Below are 27,716 nucleotides of genomic sequence, written 5' to 3'. Positions count from 1 at the left end.
TATTTTTTGTATTATTTTATTTTATTATAAAACATTATAAGATGTGATCAGACAAGAATAAAATTGTTGAGATATCACAACTAAAAAAAGTTGTATGAAAATAATGAAATATTGTTTCACTGTCACACACACAATAATTAGTGTACATTTTTATGAAATAACTAGATTGTTAGTACTGTGGGTAAGGTGCAATGTCCTTATAGACAATAATAGCATCAGCAAGGAAAACAAAGGAGTTAATCACTGCAGTAGCACCACATGCCATTGTTACTTGCATGTGATCATCAACCCGATTTTCAGCTATCAGAATTCCACCAGATGCCCAGTTCAGGACCACTCCCACCAGAGAGAATGATATATCCTGCAACAATATTCACTAGTTATGCGTATGCTATCATAATATAGTTTTGTCGTATTGTGCTATTCATGCTGTTCATCAAAAAATGAAATAATACGTGTACATTCAATTACATTTTAATGAAGACATAAACACGAGGAAGGAAATTGAGTATAATGAGAAGTAGTCAACTCTGACTTTAACTAATGCGTACAAGAATGTGAAAAGCAGATTGTACAATGGACACCAATATTTTGTATCATGTGCAGTTACTATGTCACAAACACAGGCTACACAAAGGTTCTTTTAACAATTGAGATTCCTGTCACAAGTATTAAGTCATCATCAACATACTGATTTCCTTCTGTGATATCATGAGAACTGCAGCATGTTGCTTCCAGACATTCATGAATCTGTCAGTAAACTGGAATGCAACTCAGAGAACACAACATAGTAATATTGGTTTAAGGTCCTGTGAGCCTATACAGATCTATCACTTTGCAGGGTTGAGTGGAATACTCAGTCATTTGGGGTAAAGACAAGTTGTTTCTTTCTGTTTGAAAAACTGTTTGTTTGAATTTTGTGGACCCAATGCTGTCTAAAGTGATACTGTCGAGAACTAGCCTTTGGTTGATATGTTATTAGGTGAAAGTGGATATATGTGGTTTCTTTAAAACCTGGATATGAGATACTGCTGTGCTCGAATGACTTTTTGTCATTGTTAAGCCCATTTTAAACAGTCTCATATACTGTCTTGACACAGGAGGACTAAATTGTGTTCTTGTAGTGTGTCATGTTATGTAGCAGATGCACTTGACGAGAAGTATTATGGGCTTTATCAGTTCTATACACCCTGTATGAGAATAAAATCTTCAGAAGTATACATATGAGTGCTAAATATCACAGTCAAAATGGGAATGGTTCCAGCTCTTACTGCCAAGATTCCCTCATTACTTCTGTCCTAAGGCATCTCTTGGTTTACATTGACTAATAACACTGTTCTACAAAAAAAAAAAAGCGCCTTTCTGTGGTAGAAATGTCTTTATGGAATATTTCCCTATGTTCATCCGATACGTCACTACAACTCTCTGTGAAGTAGTCCAGATGAGAGTCCATCATATGAACCTTCGAAGACATATTGCACCCCAAATCCTGATATGCTTTGATCATTTCCTTCACCATTGCTTTGTAGTTAGTAGCTCTTCTTCTTCCGAGGAAGTTTTCCGACACCATCTTGAAACAGTCCCATGCGGTTTTTTCTTTATCAGTTAAACATGCTTCAAAATTTGCATCTTTCTGCAGCTCCCTGATTTGTGGGCCCACAAATACAACTTCCTTTATTTTTGCAGCTGAAAGACGGAGGAATTTGGTAGCTATATATGCAAACCCACAGCCTGTTGGATCCACGGCCTTCACGAATTGTTTCATCAGGCCAAGTTTGATGTGAAGCGGTGGAAGTAGTATATATTCAGGAGCTACCAGACTTTCACATTGTACATTCTTTTCGCCAACTTTCCATCTTCGCCTAGGCCATTTCTTTTTCACATAGTGAGAATTTCGGTCTCGACTATCCCACTCGCAAAGAAAACAGGCATACTTTGTGTAGCCTTGTTGCATTCTCAGTACCATAGCAATTACATTGAAATCTGCACATATTTTGCATTTGTGTTCATTGTATTATAATGAATTTAGCATCCTTTGTATGAATTTGTAATTCTCTTTTGTCAAACTAGCGTAAGCTACTGGAACAGAGGGTATTTTATTTCCGTTATGGAGCAAAACACCCTTCAGACTTGTTTTTGATGCATCTATGAAAAGTCTCCACTCCTGTGAAATATAAGTGGAGTTCAGCACTTTCATGAGGCCAGCAACGTCATTTCAAAATGTCAGTGCTTCGTCAGTTGAAAAATAAGAAATAAAGGCATGTTCTCTGTGCCTGAACACACTGATTTTAGTACGTTGGTGCAGTAGATTATACTCTTGTAATCTTGAACCAAGCAGCTGCGCCTTTTGTTTACTTAGTCCTAGATCACTAAATCATTTAAATCTGCCTGTGTTAACAAATGTGGCGATGGCTCACTTCTGCAGTGATTTCTTCAGTACTTCTTATTTCACTGTCACTCGGAATTTGACCTCGAGCTCTTGAAGGTACTGGAAGGTTGTCGGAATGCTGCACTGGCATTCTCGCTGAAGGCAGATCTGGGCAAACAATGTGCCTCTTCGACTTTTTGTTTGTAAAACCCTGAATTTTTGTTAGACAGAAATAACACTCAGTAACATGGTCCTTAGGCTCCCTTCACACCATGGGAACAGCAAACAACGCCACATTCTCTTTACCTTTCCATCACTGAATCAGTTTGCAGTAACGTGTAGCACAACAGAAATGTGGTGCCCATTCTTTATCTTGGTCTCCTACCTCTACTCCAAAGTAATGTTTGTATGCTTTCTTTATGACTGAAGAAATTTTCTTCCTATTTCTGGCAAAAGTGAACTTCCCACAGATGTAGCGGAAGTTGTCCGGCTTATGTCGACATCCACGATGACGTGACATTTCTGCAAATTTAAAAATACCACTTTGGTAATACACCTGTATTAAATTAATAGTAGGGAACTGGAGGAACGCTGATGTGTAAAAACAAGCAGTCGTTTTACCTTCAGCACCAGGCTCAATCAGTTTACACACAGGAACTAAAAAATTCAACCGTGCTCGGAAATATGACAGACAGTTACTTGTCAGCCAAAACACCCACTCGTTAAGACTGACACAAATTGCGGCTAACACCACTGTTGTAAACTCAATCCACCTGCCCCTAGGAGGCGTGAAGCTTTACTGCCGAGGCAGCGACCGGCTGTCGCCGTTCGAGTTAATGAGATGTTTCAGGTGGTCTTAATGCCATAGGTGTGGCGGGGGATAACCTAATTATGTCTGATTCTTCCCACCTGCTGTTGCACAAGAAATTATCACGTTCTATCACCACTGGATGCGGCAACATACCCGTATTTCTCTATAACGTCTCTGTGTTTGCCATGAATTGTGAATATACATATATATATACATATTACATAAAAAGTATTCCTGACAACGATATTTTGTTTACATATTTGAATTTCCCACGGTAAAATGGCCTAGAAGCACATACTTTAATATCAGAAATAGAACCCATGTCAAACAGTGTAATTTGTCCACTTACTATGAGTTGGTTTATAATTTGTTTGGGTTTCCCTGACAAATAACTGGGAATTCAGAATCCTCATGGTTGTCTAATTATTTCATTTCTGCCATGTGCACTGCTACAGTGGCTAGTATATCTGTAGTAATATACACAATTTTTTTCACTAAGGCATCACAAAGAAAGGAATACTATCAGTTGAGAAATGAATTATTGCCTGTTATAAAAAAGTTAAGAAAACATATGCCCCAAGGAAAAGGGGGTGGGTTGATTGTTTCCATTCTGCAGAGCCTTCAATGCAACAAACTATTGTGCTGGTAAAACATTTGGTGGAGTGTAGAACAGACAGTGGATATTAATTAGGAGACGTGGCAACCAGTGAGTGAGACTTGCGTGATGGATACTGCTGCACAGTGTGCAGTCTTACTGCATATGGTGACGTGACTGCTGCGGTATGGGGTGATACATCAGCAGGAGGATGAGTAGATGCACGCAATCTTTTAAAATTAATTGAATGTAAATTCAAGAACTGGAGATGATTATAAGTTTTGTTTGATATCGAGTACTTTAGTCCAGTCATTGATCTTTTGAGGATGGAAATGCAATGATAAATGCATGCTTAAACGTAAATGCAGAGGCTAGCCAAGCCTGCAGGTGACATTGTTGTATTTGATCACAAACAGAACTTGCAGTGCCCTGAAGATGTTGCAAGTGTCAGTTGTGGTCAGAAGAGTGTTCTCTGTGGCTGTGAGTGCATTATGTCAGAAGTAACTGAATTTTTTGTCAGGGATACCGAAACAAATTATAAACTGACTCATATTAAGTGGACAAATTATTAGTCAATGTGAACCAAGAGATGCCTTACTCACTGCTGGTCAAAAGTAATGAGGGAATCTTGGCAGTAAGAACAGGAACCATTCCCATTTTGACTGTGGTATTTAGCACTCATATGTATACATCTGAAGATTTTATTGTCATATAGGGTGTACAGAACTGATGAAGTCCATAATGTGGGCAAATTGTTGGTGCTCATATGGTAGGTGCTTCTGTAACAATGTAGCCTAAGTGTTTGGTGTTTTGTTAGGTACTGTATATCAGAGAGTTATACCACAAACAGGGAAAGTGGAAAAACATCATTTGCTAATTCACAATGCTGACAAAATTGTGTGCTGTTGTTGGAGGGAATCAAGACGACAAATAAGAGAATGATAGCTGCAAAAGTCACTGCATAACTGACTGCTGCACTCACGAACCCTGTCAGCACCAAACCGACATAAAGGGAGCTTCATTAACTGGGTATTGCAGGGCGAACTGGAATTCCAAAACCACATACCAGTGATGGAAATGGCTGTAACAAGAAAACATGTTGCCAATGCCATAAAACCTGTATTATGGAACTATGGAAGAAAGTTTTTTGCAGAGTTGAGTCTTGTTTCATGCTGTCCCCAACTGCAGGCTGAGTTTGTCGGGCATATGCGATCCCAAGCCTACAATGCAGATTGCTTGCTGCCAAGAGTGAAACATAATGAGGATTTTGATAATGATATAGACAGCCATATCGTGGCATTCCAAGGTCCCCATGGTGACTACAAGGTAGCATTACTGCCAAGTACAGTGTGACGGTTTTGGCTGTTCATGGTCATCCAGTGGTACAACATTTGTTCCCCAATGCTGATGCTGTGTCCCAAGCCAAGAGCCACGTTTACATGCCTCACATCGTCCAGGACTGGTTTTGTGATGATGAGGATGAATTGTTGCATCTCCCCTGACAACCACAGTCACCAGATCACACATCTTACTCTCCAAAGTAGGCCACAGAGGCTCAGTAGTATTGGGATTGTTATCCACCTCTTTCATCATTGCCTGAGCTTGCCACTATTTTTCAGGAAAAGTGGTATAAGATTCCCTTGAAAACCACATGACGCCTGTATTTGTCCATTCTGAGATAACTTGAAGCTGTTTAGAATGTCAATGGTTTTTCTACACTGTATTAAGCATAGTAATGCATTGTGTTTGTGGTGTTTCCTTATTTTTGTTCACCCCCTGTATACACTGTTATGTGTGAAAGCACTGCAAAGATGTGTAAATGGGTAAGATTTCAGATGGATCAGTAGATACAGAAGGTTGAATTCTCAGTTCATCCTTGGATTTTTTGTAGTTACTTATTATTTCTTTCATCTCTGTCAACAATTTGTTTAAGGGAAAAATGGCAGTTCGCAATGTGGTTTGAAGTTAATGTGAAACTGTTGGTCCTGCTATAACTGACTAATACGCCCATTCAGAAGTCGAAGCAAGACAAGGAAGGAAGATTAGGGTTTAATGTCATGTCGACAATGAGGTGATTCACAGAAAGATAAGGGCACGCCACTTCCATCAGGGCCATTGCTAACAATTCACCATTGTGTTATACTTTATCCTCTTGTTGATGAGAATTTTGGTCATAAAATAGAAAATTTCTGCATCGGGCAATATAGGTGGAAAATTATTTTCTATTTTCCCCTTTTTGGTCAATTAATTTTGTCTGAAGTATTTCAAATGATCGAATTCCATCCATGATGTAAGATTCAGGAAGGTCTGTAAAGCACCCATCGACAATTGCCATAACCACTTAATTGTGATTGAAACTTTCTCCTTGCACAAACTCCTCTATATGTGGGAAAATGTCACTGTGGTGGATGTTCCAGTAATTCACACGTAAGATCCCATAGATTTCCTGTTGCATGCACCCAGACTTGCACAGTATAGTTTGTAGCTAGGCACAGTGGACTTTCAGTTTCATCCACAGTACCAAATCAGCACAAAATAATTTCATTGGATTCTTTGTAAAACAGTCCAAATTTTTGCTAGTAAATTTGTATTTGGATTTTCCTTTGGTACACCCTTAGTGAATGCAGCACCCATATCAAGTGAAGCTTTTTTATAGTCAGTGGTGTGTTTCTTGTTATTCTGCGAAGCTGGTATTTCCATTTTGTGCACAATATGTGGAAGAACGACCCAGTCATCTTATTCAGGTGCTACGAGTTTTTTTTATTATGTGTACTTCCTAATCATTATGTTGGGTGGCTATGGGAGGACCTTTACCTTTGATGAAGTCACTTTTGGTGTTGTTACACTTGACTTTGAGAGCGGGTATCGTGTTACAGCAGAGGTAGTTGGACATATGAGGTGACTTCTACTTTGACAGGTAATGTCAGACACGCGCGTTTTACACACACACACACACACACACACACACACACACACACACACACACACACACACCTCCAGTGCCCTTTGGTCCAGTAAGAAGGCTTAAAAAAAGGTGGGAAACTGTGATAAAACGGAATTGAGCTTCTTCCGTCCCCTCCCCCTTTTATATTAAGAATCCATTTTTGTTTGGATCCTCCTCATTCAAGGACTATTCTGCATAGTAAAAGTATGAAACATTAGCAGAGGGATCAGCCAGAGCCAGCAGGCAGAATAAGAATAGGTGTCTTACATTTGAATGTGAGTAATTGACCTTCCGGTATTATTATTGTTATTTATAATAATAAATTTGTTTATACTTACAGTTTGCTTTTTTTTTTTTTTTTTCAAGCAACCAATGTGCTTATGATAAATAGCAGAACTACTGGACAAGGGCACACAAACTATTGTCTGTGCTGCTGCTGTTGCTGCAGCAGCAGCAGGAGGTTGCCAGCAAGCTTTCTGATTTACTGAACCTGGTGTCGTTCAACTATTTGGTGCTAGTTACATTAGAAGTCACTTCCGGAACTATCACAGCTCAGTGAGCCACAGCTACTTAAAACGTGACAGTGAATGGATATAAGTATGTAAATGGGGGCCTATTACTGGACTGTGACTTTGACGTATGGATACAAGTGAAAAAAACACTGGCACCCATATGTAAGAGGTGCGTACTATGAATTTGTTGAGTATTTTCCCAGTAACAGAATAAGTATGGACCAAGCAGAGCAATGTATCAGTTCTTATATTGCCCACGTATTTAAATGTCAAAGTGGATGATGAGTTCACAAACAGTACTGCATGCATGTGTTCACGCCTGTTGGACAGAATACAGTACAGGCAGAATTTAAGGCTTATAGAAGGCCGCTTTTTACAAAATACTGTGCTACCACTACACAATGAAATTTGTGACAGTGTATAGAAAGTAATGAAATAATTTCTTTCGCCTGAAAAGTTGTTACTTAGCTCCCATGTCCAAGCCATATGGATAGGATGTGGGAGCTAAATAACAAGTTTCTGTAGGAAATACATGTATTTTATTATATTATATATACATTGTCACAAATCTCATGACTAAGTGGCGTGTAAGTCACATAACCAGATAAGTATGCTTGAATGCAAGTATTAAATTATTTAATCATACATTCACACCCAAGTCCAACCGCTACATGTGCAGCGATGTATGTCGTCTGATGACGTCACAAGTTCAACATTTCTCATCCCTTTTTGGGATATTCCCAAAGTATGCGACACCCTTGTGTGTTGTATTAAATTGCTTATCTCGGTGTCGCTTTGGTAGTTTTTAAGCATTAATAAGAAACAGCCCTTATATATACAACTGGTACCAAGAGTTAGCACCACCACTGCGCTCATGATCGTCAAAAGCCTATACTGGAGCACTGTTAGAGATAAAGCTGAGCATGCCCTGTTGCAAAATGCGTGCCTGATAAGCATCTGTCACGTATGCATAGCTTCGCAATGGCTGGACCATACGTGGAGTACTGACTGGTGTGTGTATTGGTTTTATACGTTTCAACAATAGTGCTGCTTCAAATGAAGAAGACCACTATTTCCTCTCGTCAAAAATCGACTAGATTTCCAGTCTGGTGAACAATGTTCAGCTTGAGATTGAGCTAATGTGTGAACAATCACTGGGAGGTATATCAAATTGTTCGGAACTTCAGCGAGTTTGCATCATCTCTCCAAGGTAGGGAAAAATCCGCAGATAGTTTATATTAATTGGTCATTGAAATATGAACTTGTTACAATATTACACTCGACATGGATCGTGCTGACATGTGAAATATCCACTGATCTGATTTGTAAATTTTCTGGATGTTGTTAACCAAACTTGACTCCTCGAGAAACCCAGTATTGATCCTACTGAGCCTTCCTGGCTGAAGTCTATTGTCTGTGTTGTCGTTTTTGTCCCATTTTAAATGTATTAACATTTGTAAGTAAGTCAAACCTTTTTGTAGACACTAGTCGAATTCACCAAAGTATTGTGCAAGATAATAGAACTGAACTTCCACAGTATCTGTAATGCAGATGGTGTGCCCTAACACTGAGAGTGTTCTTAAGGGGGTGGAGGTTTATTTTATTCCCCCTCTGTGCCTCCCCTACACACACACACACACACACACACACACACACACTCTCTCTCTCTCTCTCTCTCTCTCTCTCTCTCTCTCTCTCTCTCTCTCTCTCTGGTGACACATGCACGGCTGTTCTAGTGTTTAACTTTAGGGTTTCATAGCATTCCTTTATGCGAAGTTGGCATCCTGTAAGGTGTTCTTATGACATCTTCAAGTGAAGTTACAGTTGCTTGTTCTGTCTATTCCGCACTGTTGTCAAAGTGCTGAGAGGTGCTAATGACCTAGCTGTACTGGGCCCTCAATACACTATTATTATCACCAAAGTGCTGAATCAGTTGTTCTTGGCTCCCCTCTCATACAGTCTGATGAAATGATCTCACAGCTTGTTCGTACTGTGCGCAATCCACATTCACACTCAATTCAGACACTGTTGTATAGCTGGCAAGTTGCCCCACTTCGCCATCTCCATTGAATTTAACAAAATGTTATTCCTTCTCGTACTTACTATTCTACTGTGTAACAGTATATTGCGTGATGCATATTTGGATGCAGTCATTTTCTCAATCATCAAGGAGAATGGTGACTAAAATTTATGTGTATTTGAGAAAACTGCTTAACCCAGTCACTCTAGATATCCTCGAATACATTATTATTAATCCACTGCAGGACTATCGTTTGCAGGAAGTGGACAATTAACGAGTTACTGCTCATCACATTTTTGAGTGCCTGAAATCAAGAAATGTAGGCAAAGTGTTTCAGTCGTTTATAAGAAACTTGCAGGAAGATGCAGTGGTTTGAATGCTATTGATTATTACCTAGAGAGCTTATTCGCATTCCTTTGCTGTGTATGATTTCAAATAAATTTAAACTGATGCCTCAACTGTTTAAAAAGGATATACTTTCCTTGAAGTATGAGCCGTGCTATAAATATGATGATGAGAATGCACACTGTCAGATTGGCAGGACTCCTGTTAAACTGTACTGTGTTGGTTGTAAAATAGAACTGAATTATTGCTTTTCTTCTCATTAAAAATTATATCTAAAATGACCTAGATTTCCCGCTTTATACGAGGTGTCTCCTTAATCATTTCGGCTATCCGTGCATGACCAACAGCCAAAGCCAAATTTATGTACATTGTCATTCATGCTTCACAACCTGCACTCTATATTACATCATTACTGTACTGGGGGCCCCCACGGGTCTAAAACTCTTTTGTGGATACATGCGTGGCGAGCATGGGACCCCGAGCTCGTGCAGCTCTCTTTGTTTTCCAGGCTGCATACCTTCCCTTTCTACATCCCTCCCTGTCCGCGACCCACCCCACTCCCCCTGCCCCTCCCCCTGCCCCTGTCCCTTCCCTTTCTCTGGGAGTATGATTTGTGCATACATCCAGAGACGGACACTTGTGAATAAATGAAGAGGTTTCTCTTCTTTTATGTCTACCATGTAAAGTACCTATTCGTACTTTGTCCTTCTCTTTCCTTGATTATTCTCTTTACCTTCTTCTCCACTGCAGCATTTGAGAATTCTTCTCTTCTTTCCTTTTCTTTGTTACTCCCTTTTTCTTTCATTCCCCCCTGTGCATGTCTGAAGGCCGACCCATGCATAGTTGGTGATGGGGTAACGCATAATTCTCTGTCCCCAATAGACAAGTAGGACACATATATACCCTCTGGTAAAGGCCAGGCTCAGGGAGAGGTGATCACCCTAGCTGGTACCTTCTGAAAATTCCAATTGGTCCCTCCGTCCGTTTCTTAGGAGATGTGACCTGAGGTGTGGACAATCACCCTCGGAGAGTGCCCCCACAAGGAAGGAGCGCACCATCGGAGATGCCGGTAATCATGGGGGATACTTTCGTGACGGTTTCTTCTACTTCTACAACTTCTGCACACAAGAGAAAGCAAGATGAGTCTCTACCACAGAAAATTCTGCCATTGTCACCAAAGTTACTAGTTGTTTCTTGGTCTGGCGAAGGTCAAGACTTCTCAACAGTCAACCCTTTCATTATTCAGAAAGGTGTCGACACAGTTGCAGGTCCTGTAAAGTCTTGTTCCTGCTTACGAAATGGCACCTTGTTGTTAGAAACAGATAGTGCCCTCCAGGCACAAAAATTGCTTCAAACTACAATTACGCACCTTCCCTGTTCAGGTGGAATTGCACCATACTTAAAACTCCTCACACGGTGTGGTTTATACAAGATCACTCGATGGATTTCCAATGAGGACATTCAAAATTACCTATCTGATCAGGGAGTAACGGCTGTACATCGAGTAATGAAAAGGTTTGAAAAGGAATTGGTACTGACTCACACTCTCTTCTTGACATTTGACAGAATGCAACTTCCATCAAACATTAAAGCGGCATATGAGATCATTTCAGTTCGCCCTTACATCCCCAACCCAACGCGTTACTATCGGTGTCAAAGGTTTAATCGTACCAGCCAGTCGTGTTCCAATATGCCAAATGCGTTAACTGTGGCAGGGATGCCTATGAGGATGATGGTCCACCTCCATCCCCTCGTTGCATCAACTATAAGGGCAACCATGCTGCTTCCTCTAGCAGTTGACCAGTTTTTAAAGATGAAAAAATTATTCAGGAAATCCAAGTGAAAGAAAAGGTGTCTTCACCCACTCACTTATCGGCTCCTGCTAAATCATGAACCCCAAACATTGGACACCCGGACTTCCATAGAAGAGCCTACTCGTGAAGATTGTTTACCTACGTAGACCTCACAACCATGAACTCCTCCTCCATCTCAACGTCCTGCTTCCAAGAAAGCTCATAAGGCAAAAAGTCCCTCTCCTTCTTTGCCATGGCGTGTTTCTTCTACACTGCCACCAAGTGGTAGCTGCCCTCAGCCGTCTTCCGTGTCGCCAAGACACACTGCTGGCAGCCAATCAACTAACTGATCACTGGCGGCAGGAGCTGCCCCCAACCAACCTATGGATCCGGAGCGTCTGCCTCTGGCTGAATGCAGTTCCACGCCGTCGGCCACTGGCTCTCGGCGCTTGCTGAGTTGACAGCAACCGTGGTGAGATTTTTCGTTTTTTCGTCCACCCTATGTCAATGATTCATTTGCGGAATTCGCTTGTCGGGATGAACTGTCAATCCTCTTACAATCCTACTCTCCGGTCAACTTCTATCTTCAGGAAACAAAGCTAAGTTCCCAAAATCGCTTTGTTTTCCCTCATTTCCAATCAGTCCGGTTTGATCTTCCCACAGCTGCTGACATTCTGGCACACGGGGGACTTATGTTTCTTCTCCATGATACTATCCATTATCACACAGTCCTGTTACACAGTTCCTTCTAAGTTGTCGCTGTACGTCTTTTCCTTCCTGGATTCAGCTTCTCTCCTTGTACCATACACATTCTATTGTCTGCACCAATGACAAGAGCCAATCTTCATCCCCTTGGTCAGCTCCCACCCCACTATTTGCTGGTTGGGGACTTCAACGCCCACCACCCGCTTTGGGGATATCCGCGTCCTTGTCCAAGAGGCTCTCTATTGATTGACCTCTTCCACCAAGTGGATCTTGTTTGCCTCAACACTGGGGAACCTATTATTTGTGTCTGCCTCCACATCAACGTACTCTCATTAGGATCTTTCGGTCGGTACTGTTCAGCTAGCTCAACGCTTTGAATGGTTCGCTGTTGCTGATACCAACTCGAGTGACACATTTTCCATGTGTCCTTTGATTACAGCCACAACTGCCATCTATGCGCCAAGATGCTGGAAGTTTTCCCAAGCCGATTGGACACTTTCCTCCTCTCTAGAAACATTTGATGCTCTTTAATTTCCTAGCATCAACGATTAGGTCACTCATGTTACGAAAGTTAGTCTTACAGCCTCGGAATGTTCAATACCACGTACCTCCCCTTTGCCCCGACGTTCCCCAGTCCCTTGGTGGAACGAGGCGAGCCGTGACGCAATACGCGAGTGGAGACGTGCTCTTTGAATTTTCCGCCATCATCCTACGTTGGCCAACTGTATCTTCTATAAGCAGTTTTATGCATGATGCTGTTGCATCATATGCAATATCAAGAAGGCAAGCTGAGATTTCTTTACCAGCTCCTTTAATTCCTTCAGTTCCTCATCAGTAATTTGGATTCAAATCCGACGGATACCCGACACGTCCAGTTTTTCCCCGACCTCTGGGCTAACTGTCACGCAGGATACCTTAGTGGAGCCAGTCGCAATCTCTAACTCACAGGGTCAACACTTTGCTAAGATTTCGAGCTCTTCTAATTACTCACCAGTCTTTCTCCTAAGGAAACAGTTTTTCGGAAGAGTGACCTCTTACCTTTTGCTCTCAAAATCGTGAGAGCTATGATGCCATTTTGTCTATGCGGGAACTCAGCCATGCACTCTCCTCCTATCGCTCTTCTGCTCTGGGACCGGATGGTATTCACATCCAAATGTTGCTGCATCTATCATACCCTAGTCTGTGCTAACACCTTCGCCTTTATAATCGACTTTGGGTCGACAGCACTTTTTCCAGAAGATGGCGGGAAGTTATCGTCATTCCTGTTTCTAAACCTGGAAAGGACAAACATCTCCCCACCAGCTATCGCTCAATCTCTCCCACGAGTAGCATTTGTAAGGTTTTGGAGCGTATGGTAAATTGCCATTTAGGCTGGTGGCTGGAGTCCCGAAACCTTTTAACAGCTGCCCAATACGGTTTCCGAAAGCATCGTTCCACAGTTGACCAGCTTGTTGCTCTCTCCACTTAATTCATGAACAATTTTGTCAAGAAATGCCAAACGGTAACTTTATTTTTTGATCGGGAGAGGGTATACGATACCTATTGGAGGACAGGCACTCTCCGCATACTGTTCTCTTGGGAATTTAGAGGTCGACTACCACTCTTCATCTGTGAATTTATGTCAGAGCGTACATTTAAGGTGGGGGTGAACACTACTCTATGCCATACTTTCTCCTAAAAAAACGGGGTGCACCAGGACTCTGTGCTAGGTGTTGTACTGTTTGCCATCGCCATTAATCCAACTATGGCTTGCCTACTTCCCGATGTCTCGAGCTCCCTCTTTGTCGATTATTTTGCAGTCTACTACAGCTCTCAACAGACCAGCCTCCTTGAACGATGTCTTCAAGAGTGCCTCGATCGCCTCCACTTATGGAGCATTGAAACCGGCTTCAGATTTTCTCCCAGTAAGACCATCCGTGTAAATTTTTGGCATTGTATGGAATTTTATCTACCTTCCCTACATCTAGGCCCTGTTGACCTTCTGTTCGTGCACATTGCCAAATTCTTGGGACTTACGTTTGACAGAAAACTGTGCTGGTGTTCCCACATTTCATATATTTCAGCTAGCTGTCTTCGATCCCTCAACACCCTGCATGATCTGAGTGGTACCTCGTGAGGAGTGGACAGAAAGGTCCTCCTTCGCCTATACCGCTCCTTAGTGTGCTTGAAATTGGAGTATGGAAGCACAGTTCACTCCTCTGCACGGCCGTCTATTCTTCGGTGTCTAGAGTCTGTCCACCACCGTGGATTTCATTTAGCGTCTGGAGCTTTCTACACTAGCCCCATGGAAAGCCTTTACGCTGAGACTGCTGAACCTCTGCTGTCCAATTGGTGAGCTGTCCTTCCGAGTCGTTACACTATTCATCTGTTTACCACGCCTACTCATCTGACGCATGCTCTTTTTTTCAACGCGTCCGTGAAATGTATTTGCAGTTGCTGCTTTCAATTAAAATGTCCACCCCCTGTACGGGAATTACATAAGATGTATGTGTGCAGGTTGTGACGCATGAACAACAACATATGGAAGTTTAGATTTAGCCATAGGTTATGCACAGATAGCCAAAGGGGTTAAGCCAACTGTTCACATAAAGTGGGAAATCTGGGTTTGAGTCCCAAGCTGGCACAAATTTTCATTGTCATCATTCCAATACATTTCATGTATTTCATTACAGCTGTAGTGCTGCAGTGCTGCAGTGCCTGTTACTATGGACATGCATGCATGTCAGAAGGGACATTGGTGAGTACTTCTTAACAACACAGGCCCTGTAGCATCTTAAAAATTATTAGCAAGCTCGCCATGTCTCTCTCTTATTTCGTGCAGTGGCTGCCTGAAAGAGGAAGCACTGTGTGTGTGCGTGTTCGCGTGCGTGTGGGTGTTCATTCTCCAGTCATTGTGAAGCTGTAGCTATGCGTGTATGGGTGGCTGCTTATCGGACCCGCATGTCTCAACGACACTTGCTCAGCCGTATCTGGATCACCGCTCCACTACAGGCTTTGACGATTATGAATGTAGCAACAGGGGCATGCTGACACATTGTATGCAGTTATATAATTTTAATTATAGTTAGCTGGATTGGACAATGGAGTTAAATAATAAGTTTTCGTGCAAAATATACTGTTTCCTTACTTTCCAAGCACATTGTCACATATTTCATTGTGTAGTGGTAGCACAGTATTTTGTAAAAAAACAGCCTTCTATAAGCCTTAAATACTGCCTGTATTGCGTTCTGTCCAACAGGTGTGAACACACAACGCAGGGTACTGTTTGTGAACTCAGTCTCCACGTTGTTGACAGGTTGGACACCTAAACATTTTTGTGTAGGGGCAACACAAGCCATGATATTTTACTCCAGTTGGTGTATATTTACACTGTTGTTGCGCAAATATTCAACAAGTTCATAGTACTCTCCTTTTACATGGGTTCTAACAACACAGTCTGTCTGCGGAAATTGATAGTGCACAATACAGGTGTGTAACATTTCACTATTTTACATATACGTTTGTGTCCCATGGGGATTGGGTCTAACATTGCCTCAACATACATAACTACTATAGACAACTTTTAACAAAATATGTGAACATCAATAGATGTATCGGATGGGTTATACTTGTTTGTCATCTTCCTCTCTTCTCCATAACGCTACAAAGATAATCCCACTCATACCATGAATATTGAAGTTGAGCACCGACACAGTGTGCATTTTCCACTTGTATCCGCCACATCAAAGTCACACCCTGTAGTAGGCCTACATTTACATGTTTGTATCCGCTGCCTGTCACGTTATAAATGTTGGCGAGAAGCAGTACTCTTAAGGGTCTTGGCTGTGACTCTGTGAGCTGTGTTAGCTGCAGAGGTGACTTCTGCTGATGCGACTGTGGCACTGAATAGTTCAGCAACACCAGCTGTAATAAATTACAAAGCTCACCGTCGACCTCCTGCTGCTGCTGCTGCTGACGACGCTGCTGCGGCAGTGCAGACAATACTATGTGTGTGTCCTCGTCCAGCAGTTTTGTTGCTACCAATAAGGAGCGCATTTTGTTGCTGGGAAAAAAATTGCAAATCGTAAGTATGAACGAATGCAAGAATATTATTAGTAATATGATGATGATGATGATGATGATGATGATGATGATGATGATGATGATGAAGAATGGTCAGTTACATTCAAATCCAGCACTCTTACTCTTCTTGTTCTGCCTGCTGGCACTGGCTGGTCCCCTGCTGATGCTTCCTCGCTTCCTCCCTTCCTCCTTTCAGTACAGAGAACAGGAAGACCACACAAAAATGGATTCTTACTAAGAAAATGGGGAGTGGGCGACTTCAATCCTTGTTGGTCCACAGATTTCCTGTCTTTTTTTTAAACCTCCCTGTTGGTCCAGAGAGAACTGGAGGGCAAAGAGTGTGTGGGCACGATGTGTAACATCATACCCCCCCCCCCCTCAAGATCATCTCATATGCCCAGTTGCGTCAGCTGTATCAGGATATCTCCTCTCAAAATCAGGAGTAACCTGACACCAGAAGTGACGTCATGAATGGTCAAGTTCATCTTTTTCCCACCGTGCATAACTCTCACTGACGTTTCTCTAGCCAGGCTGTACGTAGTTCATGAAAAATGTACCACTCGGTTATTTCTGTTACGCCAATGATGTCAGCTTTTTCCGTATGTCTGTAAGTGTGAGTTTCTCATCCAATAGCTCATGATGTATTCCATTGGCAGTGTTATCTGTGCTGTAAATTTTCGGAGGCTTCTTAAGTCCATTTCCTTCAAGAGTTCGAGGGCTTGGTTGAATGGAGCTATACATGTTGTTTAAACTGTTAAAACTGAAGGACCTAACTTGAAGGAAACCTTTATGAATGGTGGAAGGTATTTTGTTGGTAATAAACTATCCAGAACGAAAGATTTGATGATGGTGTAGTACTGCAGTTTTTCCATGTGAACGAAACACAAACAAATGGAAGTTCGATTCTGCTGAAGTGTGAGTGGCCCATTCTGGAAACCACTGGTATGCTGTGGCTAAATGTAAGCTATCTGTCCATAGTCCTTACTTACGGGAGTACTAGTCCAGCAACATATGCAGGAGAACTTCCCTGAAGTTTGGAGAGTGACGTAGAGGGATTGGTAGAAAATCATTGCTGTAAAAGCGGAGCATGAGTTGTGCCTGGATACCTCAGGCGATAAGGGCATTACTTCTTAAACTCGAGGTTCCAGGTTAGAGTCTGGGTCCAGCACATAGTATTAATTTCCTTCTGGGAGAAAGATTGTGACAACATGGCTACTTTGAAAAGCCTCATGGAGGAAAACGAAACACACATCAAATGAATATTTGATTATGTTACTGTGCAACATGTGCCAACATACTCTCTGAGTAATTTTGGCCCTGCTGTAAAATATCCTTTCCAGTTTAGTCAGGAAATACCAGCAGTGCATCAGATACTTACACATATTTTTGGCATTAATGCTCGCCGTACAACGCCAACGATGGAGACTGCACAGATGATGATGTAGCCACCGAACGTGGTGAAGAACAGAGCAGGTTCTGCCGGCTGCTGTGGCGACAGCACCATTCCCACAAAGCAGCCCAATGACAGCACCTGCGGCATTACGAACCACACAACTAATGTGTTACAGACCCGTTACAAATCTCATTTTACTGAGTATATTAACTACGAATATTAAGTGTAATAGGTACAAGGTTACATCTTACTTCAATAACTTTCGTAAATTGTGCGCAGCTGTTGTCATCTGTGCAAGGTAACGAGTCAATGTTAGAAGCACCTGTGAAAAGCTAATAATCACTCGTACTAATGTTGTTGTTATTTATCTCCCGCAAGTGTCGATTCATTCGAATTGGAAAAAGTTACGTAAACAGGAACTGAATAATATAAGCCACTTGTGTTATTTTTAGTGGCAACTTTCTCCAGTTCCACGTTCATGATAAGCACTTTGTGACTTACAGTACAAAGCACCTGAGGGGCTATGGTTCAATCTTAAATTGCTCCTAGGAATTTATCTGTTACTTACCACTTCTTTCACTCCTGGTGACGATTTGTTAAAGTAAAAAATTTCAAATTACAACATTGTTTGGGGTTCACGTTGACATGGAACATCCACCCCTTCCTCTGAACAACTGACAGGGTAAGTCAATTCAGACGGAGGAAGTGAAGAGCATACCACCTCCAGTGGGACCATTCATACGAAAGTACTGTGGTGTTCAGATCAACCTATAGGTTCAGGTCTGAGGACAGCTTTAGTTTGGAACGAAGCAACCATTGTGTTATTGCAGCTGACATATATGATCGTAGTTACTGATGTGTCGACAGAAGTGCCGACACAGTGTGGTTTGAGGAGACCAATATGCACGCTATAAGCTCACGCAGGATGACGTGAGGTCTGAAACAGGATACGTAATGAATGCTATAAAGAAAAGTACATAGCTTCTGGAATACTTAACTTTAATCCATCATTTGTATACATCGTTCTTGATGAGACATGCTTCATACGATAACTATCAATTGCTATGGCGCCTTGCTAGGTCGTAGCCATTGACTTAGCTGAAGGCTATTCTAACTATCTGCTCTGCAAATGAGCGAGGCTTCGTCAGTGTGCATCGCTAGGTAAGTCGTCCGTACAACTGGGGCGAGTGCTAGTCCGTCTCTCGAGACCTGCCGTGTGGTGGCGCTCGGTCTGCGATCACTCAGTGGCGACACGCGGATCCGACATGTACTAATGGACCGCGGCCAATTTAAAGCTACCACCTAGCAAGTGTCGTGTCTGGCGGTGACACCACAGTTACGGTAACACACAGAACCAGTTAATGATACTTGCCACACACTGTTATTCTAATCATCGGATGGTTCGATGTCAACTATGTGAGCCGGCCGGAGTGGCCGTGCGGTTCTAGGCGCTACAGTCTGGAATCGGGCGACCGCTACGGTCGCAGGTTCGAATCCTGCCTCAGGCATGGATGTGTGGTGTCCTTAGGTTAGTTAGGTTAAATTAGTTCTGAGTTCTAGGCGACTGATGACCTCAGAAGTTAAGTCGCATAGTGCTAAGAGCCATTTGAACCAACCGACTATGTGAAGTAGCTACTCAGATGTTGCAATAAATCTGCGTTCTCCCCCCCCCCCCCCCCCACGTCTATACAACGGGGTACATGGTACTGGACAAAGTGTGTTCGCAAAATTGAAAGGAGCCCCAAGGAAGCATAATAGGGCCGCCAATGTTGTTGTTACACACTAACAGAAAGAAATGTGATACCAAAGAGCGCTTGTGCAACATAAACAAAAGTTGATAGGCATGTTCCTTCATCTGAAAGATGTCTATTCAAATTTCGCGCCAGTCGCGTAAGAGTGGCGCTAGTAGCGCCAACATGATGATGCAAATCAGGTTTGCTTTAAATACATGCTGTAAAAGTTGTGAGTGTTAGTTACCTATGAGATCAGACGTGGTGAATTGATGTTCGTCAAGAATGCCTTTAAGGTGACAAAGATGCTATCAGATTGTCACTGAGTTTCAAGGGCTACGAGAAGCTGAATGTTCCTTCTGTGATATTGCAGAACGGCTTGGCAGGAATGTAGCCACTGTACACGATTACTGGCAGCGGTGGTCACGAGAATGTACAGTTGCAAGAAGACTGGGCTCTGGTTGGCCACGTGGCACTAGTGAGAGGGAAAATCATAGTTTTTGGCATGTGGCTGTGGCACATCGTACTGCATCTGCAGCAGCAATCTGAGCAGCAGTTGGCACCACAGTGACACAACAAACTGTTACAAAGGGCTTACTTCAAGGACAGCTCTGAGCCAGACGTCCTGTAACATGCATTCCACTGGCGCCAAACCACCACCATTTGCGACTTCAGTGGTGTCAAGTGAGAGCTCATTGTAGGACATGGTGGGGGTTTGTTGTGTTTTCTGATTATGATAGCCGGCCCTGCCTCGGTGCCAGTAATGGGAGTGTGTTGGTTAGGAGGAGGGCAGTTCAGGGCCTGCAACCTACCTGTCTGCATGCTAGACACAGTAGACCTACACCTGGTGTTACGGTCTGGGGTGCAATTTCTTATGACAGCAGGAGCACTTCCGTGGCCATTCCACGTATCCTGACTGAAAACTTGTATGTCAGTCTGGTGATTTGGCCTGGTGTGCTGCCATTCATGAACAGCATTCCAGGGGTGTTTTACAACAGGATAAAACTTGCCCACATACCGCTTTTGTAACCCAATATCCTCTACAGGTTCCCAATATGTTACCTTGGCCTGCTCGATCAGGACATAATCGGACGACGATTACTGCATCATCCACAACCAGCATTAACTGTCATATATTGACCAACCAAGTGTAACAGGCTTGGAACACTAATCCCACAAACTGACGCCCTGCACCTGTATGACACAATGCATGCACTTTTGCATGCTTGCTTTCAACATTTTCGTGGTTATACCAGTTATTAATGTTTCAGCATTTCACATTTGCATTGGCTTATCTTGCGCTTAAGTTAACATGTCATCATCTTGCGATGTTAATCACTTAAATACGAGGGCTGTCCAGAAAGTAAGTTACGATTGCTCGCGAAATGAAAATCATAGTGAAAATCAGAAATGTTTCTTTTGTAACAGTTAGCTACACCTTTCAGCTACTTCTCTAAGTAGTCGCCGTTCTGACTCAGACATTCGTCGTAGCGTTGTACCAACTTTCCAGTACCCTCATCATAGAAGGCAGCCGCCAGTGCTTTCCGCCAATTCTCTACGCTGGCCTAAAGCTCGTTGTCTGTGCCAAAATGTTGTCTTCATAGCCAGCGGTTCGTTTGAGCAGAGATGAAACTCAGTGGGAGACAATTACGGGCTGTATTGTGGGTAACCAAACATTTCCAATTGAAACGATGCAGGAACATCTTCATTGCCCCTGCAGAATGAGGCTGAGAATTGTCTTGAAGAAGAAACCGCACGACAGTTAGGTAATGTTGGTTGCATAGCTTCAGGTGAAAATTCTCACCAGGCCCTCGTACTTGGCGGGAGACACTATTTTCTATAACATCTTTACGCGCTCACTAAGAGCTCAGGAATGAAAAGAGCGACATAATTCTACCTAGAGTTATACTAGAGACACTGCCCAACACATCTTTGCAAAGCTTTATCGGATTTTCATAGTCGTTTCCATTTCGCGACCGATCGTAACTTACTTTCTGGACAGCCCTCGTATGTTACCTAGACAAATGTATTCCCATTGCTTGTAAAATGACAAATGATATTGCTTCCAAATGAAGTGGTCTTCCACGCAAATACCGCAACATTGAATATAGACCCTGATAGCGGGGTGTGTATTAACAGCCTGAAAGTGCAGGTGCATGTTGCCAGTGGTGTAAGCTCGTAATAAAATCATTATTCTCACAAAATTCAGAAAGTGACTCAGCTAAGGAACACGGTATGAAGCCAATACTTCCAACTCCCTCATGCCACTGCTAGATATTTCCACACTAACAAACAGTATTTGTAACACATTCTATCTTGATACTATGTATTCAATGTAACAGAGGTTAAGCGATATATCCATGGGGCTAGAGGTGCGGTAGGAGAGTTGATTGACTACATACAGTAGATGGTATGCTATGTAAGGAATCATTTAAAAAATGCAATGATAGATTGAAGTCGTAAGAAATGTACAAAATCCTATGACGAATACATTGGCTTTCCAGAGCTACAGTGTTACGCTTTTTGGTATAAGTTCTAACCACACTCTTACATTGGATCCTATAGAGATGTGTTTTAATGATTACAGCCACTGGTGAATCATGTTTCTGGCACTCTCACATCTCATAACGAGTCACCATAATCAAACCTGTGTGCTGAGAACATTGTACAGCAAAACTCCAATGTGGTTTTAGACAGTCCCTCTGCATCACGTAACTGTTCCTCAGTCATGCCTCACCCTTCTTGCAGCTTTGTCTGTGTGATTGCTCCAGTTTAATTCGGAAATGAGCCACTATATCTACCACCCTCCACATCCCATGGAAAAACAGGACAAGCTGATTTAATGCAACAGGGACATCTTTTGACCTCTCTGTGGAAATGGGAACATGTTGTTTTAGCTCTGCCAACCAATTTCAATATGTAGGGCCAGTGGCAAACAGAGCTTTCTACTGCAATACTAGGTAGTACAAAACACAGTATGAGCAGCTATTCTGCTGTTTAATGGGAAAATTAGCAAGACTTCACATCATACGGGAACTGGAAGGAGGAAGAGGATTTTTCAGCTGCATTGTGGTGCATTTCCAAACTACATACAGGTACAGTTTATAAATAAATAGTATATCCTTTGCTGTGTAATTGACATTGATTTGAATTTCGTCATGAGATCCTTCCTCTCCAGCATAGACTGAGTCCTTTTCCTACGAGTTTCCAGATGGGGAATGGGAGAGGGGTCTGTGGCATTTCCCAGAGGGGGGTGGAGTTTAATCAATTAGATACCAAAAGTGTGCTTGTATTGGCGAGGGAGTTTCCCAGCGGGGTGGAGAAGGGTGAGGTGGGTTTCTCAGAAGGACAGATTATCCCTAGGGAATCATAAATCAATTAATAGAACAGTAGGTTAAAGGGGATCATAAATCAATCAAGTTTGCCCCTGAATGTATGCAAGCGACACTAACAAAATGTGCTGACACCCTTGTTGCCCTACTACTTACATGACTTTTGTTCTAAAAGTAATTACAATAAATCATTCCAAGAATGATGTGTTTTTATAAATATCCGATATGTGTGAATGACGTCTTGTGAGAGGCTTGTATCAAACACTAACGAAAATCTATAGGAGTTGCTGCTGACCTCACTATTGTGCGTGACGTCCGTGGCTTAAGATAAATACAGGCCTAAGTGTACGCTGTGTGACGTCAGTAATGGAGCGTTCGTGGGCAACGATTAATACTTATCAAAGCCCTTTGGTTAAATCTTTGACAGTGTAGTAGGGAAGCTTTTAGCCAGGATCTTTGATAAAAGCGAAAGCCAGGACCTAACCCAATTTGCCATCGTACACATGTAACTTTGCTTCCTTTAGTTCATTTAAGCTATAAAATGATGAAGTATATTTGGTGCATGGCTACCACCAGGGTGATAATTGGAAAGTATGGAGAATACGAAATTCGTAATAATACAAAGCACACTAACTACAGAAACCATAATAAGCGTTTGGAATAGCTGGTGGCTACACTGTGGATGATCAGCTTACATTAAGAACAAAGAAAGAAACAATGTGGAAGGAGATGGAGTGTTTTCAGAGCGTACATAAGTTAAATAAATGTTTTTATTTGTACTCTAAATAATCTATCGTAACCTTAATAAATTCCTCTTTAGCTGATTTACATATTGATTCACATGTTTCTGGAATAATACGTAAAATGGTAACTGTGGGATTCGACTGCTACAAGCATATTGCAAACAGGAATAGCTTTCACATGTTGCTAGCAGTCTTAACCTAACCGTTAAACCATCTGTAACAGAAATAACATTCATGATCTAAATAGTGAAATACAGCACCAGACGTACTTTTTCACAATGCTTTGCGACAATTTATTCTCATGATCTCAAGTACAAGTACTGACATACTTATTGTTTTGGATGTTTCGGAAAATCGGACAAAATAAATCTTTCCGACTGCAGTAAACCATAAAAAGTCAACTGCAGGGCAAGAGAGGCAAAACAACACACAATAAACACCTCATAAAATATCATATAAAATACCCACGTAAATATATCCTCTCTATAATGAAAATAAATTCTCGAAACGAGTTCATTGAGCATGAAAAAAGACCTTACTAGTGCAGTGTTTCATTATTTAAATCGTGAATATCAGTTGCAGGCTTTCGAAAAACGTCGATTACGATTAACTGAAAGTAAGAAATGGCATGTCGGGAATGAGTACCATGTATGCGGATATGAGGGGCCACTTTCGTGAGGGCAAACTGAAATGTCTCTTCGCCCATAATAACTAAATTTAGTTGTTTATGCCCTCACACTGTAGTCACAAAGCAAATTCTGGTGAACACTTCGAGCTTCTCTTCTCGCTATCCACGGTTTCACCCGCAATCATTTCCATCCCTCTTCGTTTTCAAGCAATACTGTCGCTACCAATATATGCTGTTGTATAGGCGATTAATTGTTGGGTGTCCATTCCCAAAGAATTACGACGAAATATTTTATGATCGTGTAATAACTCCATTGAAGTAGTCTGGTCGAAGAGGTTTGACGAAAGCTTTGAGAAAGATCATTATTAAAGGTCGTTTACAGTGTAATACGGGCCTCAGGCTTCGTACGTCGGTCGACAGTAACACAAAATTGCTGACGCCAAACTGGCGTGTGCTTAGGCCTGTACCTTAGACCTCAGTGACGTCAAATTGGCTTCGTACCCGGTGGCAAGGCCCCCCCCCCCCCCACCTCCACTGCTCACAGAGAAAGAAAAAAATATAGTGTAGTGAGGTGATTTTCTTTCAAGAAAACGATATAAAAGCCGGTATTAGGATGGTTATTAACGGGATCGGACCTGGAACTTTATCATGGCTTCATGCAAGTCGCCATTCGTCTTCCAAAATATTAAAAATACTCTGTAGCCTTATGTCTAGTTCCCCCCCCCCCCCACGTTTCCCTTCCCCTTCCTCTCCCCTCCCCCCCCCTCCTTTACAAACTTAAATATGTTTGTACATATTCTGAATTTTTCAACCCTTCAGTTGTATATACTCAAAGGTCGCGATGTAACAAATTAAACAATAACAGTAGAGAGAAAACCTATTTTACTTCTAATTTGAACGTTAAACCTTGTCGAATGTATCGAAAAATTATCACTAAATCGTGCGTTAGCGTTTAAATATTAAAGTATTACATCCTCCTGGGTTGTATTGACTCGAAGACGACAGCAGGGTCAAATGATAATGCTAGGAATGGACTAGAACCAACTAAGAATCTATCCCATAGTGACCGCGAAGACAGATTAATTACAGCGCGCAGTCGTTCTTTACACGCTCATCAATGAACTTTCACCTACCCTTGATGAATTTCCGTTGGCGATAAGTAAACCAAAACACTTTTTTTTTTTTTTTTTTTTTTTTTTTTTGCGGCTCTGCATCCAAGTTAATTCATTAATTTACAGAACACGAACAACACCCGTACTTATAAAACCATGTCACATAGTAGAGCTTTCTAAACTCAGCTGAAATTCGTGCACCAAAATTTAGTATGCATGCACGAAGTCTGCCGCATTGAAACCGAGTAAACAGATGTTAAGAAGCCAAAGGCGAACGTACCTACAAGTAAGCAGTTGTTAGATCTACTGTAAAAGGAATATATAATGAGCAGTAGTAAGAGAAAAGGCCACACAGGAAAGTAACTGAGTGATTCTCATGAAGCGACTGATAGCATTACATGAGAAAAATGAGTTTTCCGATTTTCTTGCTATTAACAGTAAAAGCTCATTAAACTGTAGAAAATACTGTATGTTAATGAAACAAAGCTACGTCAACTCCTGTGGTTGGTTTTTCGGAAGAGGTTCTCCCTTTCCTTTTAAAAAAATAAAAAATACTTGTTTCCCATTCGCGCGGCGTGTTCACTGCTAAATGTATCACCTCTCATTCGATCCCGAGAAAAAGACTTGGCATGTAAAATTGATTTGTTTCGCGTCTTACAGTTTCATACCACAGCCTGATGATGAACTGTCCAGTTTTTCGTTGTGGGTCATAGTTACTGTGACACTTAATTTCCAAGTAATGTGTTTCACAAAATTTGAAAGGTTTGCTGTGAAAAATGTGTTCACTGCCTCATTTACATTCGATTCATTTTTAGTTCACGTTGCTGTATACTGAATGTAGCTAACATGTAATTGTTCCTAAAGTTGGAAGGAAAACTAATCTCTCAGTATAGAGAAAATAGAAATTAAAATATTTTATATGAGTGTTCCACGCACAAGTAGACTGCGGTTCACAAGGAGAGCGCGCTTACTCATAATCACCGATTTCATCGGGGTTTGTGATGTACGCAGGGCTTGGCCAGAAATAAAAGGGACACAAGTGGGAACGGCAGGTGGCCAAGGGTTTAAAAGAAAATAGTGTTTTTGGCGCGGCTCGGGTGAGGGCATAGTGGAAGGAGTGTGGAACGGTAAGCTGAGTGTTGAGGTTTCGAGTCCGTCTGTTGAAACTATTGTGCCTTTTCTATTCACAATTTTTACGTTACTTACACTGCAAAATAAACAGAAAAATGTTTAATATATTGTATTTATTAATACTTTCATAAAAAGCCTGAAAAAGAAAGACAAAAAAATTAGGATTACATATAATTTTCCAGGAAACAATTATAAGCTGGACACTAGAATTTCGTATATAAAATTAGAAGCTTTCGTTGTTTTACAATTGATGATTTACACTTGCTCGGGTCATACTCATTGTGAAAACAGTCGTGAACAGTTCGTGGAAGTAAACGCACGTTTCTCAAACTTGTGAGAGATCTATTGTAGTACGTATTACTGGAACAACATGATGAAAAAGAAGAAGAAGACTCTACACCAACAGTTAGATAATAAAGTAGCTGAACACACATTTAGAACAATGTTGGAGACAAAAATTTCCTTACGACAGTTATCAATCGTCATTTATTAAAGGAATATGATTCATATTGCGCAGTATATTAGTGAATTCATGGGTCTATGTGTAATTCAAAACATTTGTGTAAATTAAATGTAAATCAGTCTATTGGCTTCGTTTAAACTAATGCATATGCGTTACTTTCCGGTTGAAAACACAAATGAAAATTCCAGCACTGATGCATACCCTGAAACTCTTGCAGAATGTTCAGTAACAGCTATTTCTGTTGGAAGTGAAGCTAGTTCATAGTCGCAGAAAAGAAAAGAAAAATTAAGGGATAAAATTACTGCAAGGAAAGAACCGATATTTACAAAACAAAGTAGCTTCATTGTCATCTGAAGCTAAAAGCAGTGGCAGCTCATAGATTGTACAAGTGAACAGTTGTTTATTTAGAAGGTCATGTGCTAAGTTTTTAATAAGAGTTTATCACACTATGTTTCGTTAGCGTTTCCTTTCGAAAGAGTTTTTATTTAGTCGGTTGGATTAGTTCTGTTTCGTAATAACGTCCATTTTGTGCCTTAGTAGTTAGAAGCAGCTGTCGTTTCGTGTTTACTATGTTTCAATATGGCGACGAGCGCAACGCTTCTTACAAATCGAAGGAGCCGTCCTCAGCTTTGCTTAATTTATACTCTCTATTCTGTGTCCATGTAATCGAAAGTTTTTTTCACGCACCTCTCTGCCACGTGACTAGCGGTAGTATACCAATCTCATAAGCACAAAATTACATTTACATCAACACCAAGTCTGTGCTGAACCGTAGATTCTTTAACTTCTCATAAACAAGTTGGCAAACAGAAGAATGTAGCGAAGAATAGCACAGAACAGCGATATGGTGGAACTTATGTGGGGGCTGGATTAGGATGTTTGTTGCTCACCAGTTGGCAGGTCTTCAGGCCAAGTTTGATGTTGCGTGAGGCCAGCTCACGGCAGACGCTGGTGTGCTGCATCATGGTGTGCCGGACCAGACTGCGAGAGGCCCGGATACTGCCGTCGGCGGGCGGGAAGTGGCGGTTG

The 27,716-nt window shown here is 41.7% G+C and overlaps 1 protein-coding gene across 1 annotated transcript; it reads right to left on the bottom strand.

Moving 5' to 3' along the window:
• Positions 1 to 27,716, bottom strand: LOC126236804 (uncharacterized). Its single transcript, XM_049946394.1, has 3 exons — positions 27,578 to 27,716; positions 17,534 to 17,686; positions 1 to 361 (listed from the first exon to the last, which is right to left on the bottom strand). Exons 1-3 carry the CDS (start codon positions 27,650 to 27,652, stop codon positions 170 to 172), a joined length of 420 nt encoding a protein of 139 aa, XP_049802351.1. The 5' UTR covers positions 27,653 to 27,716; the 3' UTR covers positions 1 to 169.

This window comes from Schistocerca nitens, chromosome 2 (assembly GCF_023898315.1).
Source record: "Schistocerca nitens isolate TAMUIC-IGC-003100 chromosome 2, iqSchNite1.1, whole genome shotgun sequence".
In the NCBI taxonomy this organism is placed as follows: Eukaryota; Metazoa; Arthropoda; class Insecta; order Orthoptera; family Acrididae; genus Schistocerca; species Schistocerca nitens.
The sequence above is the reverse complement of the archived record's forward strand: the minus strand, read 5'-3'. Positions and strand labels throughout refer to the sequence as shown.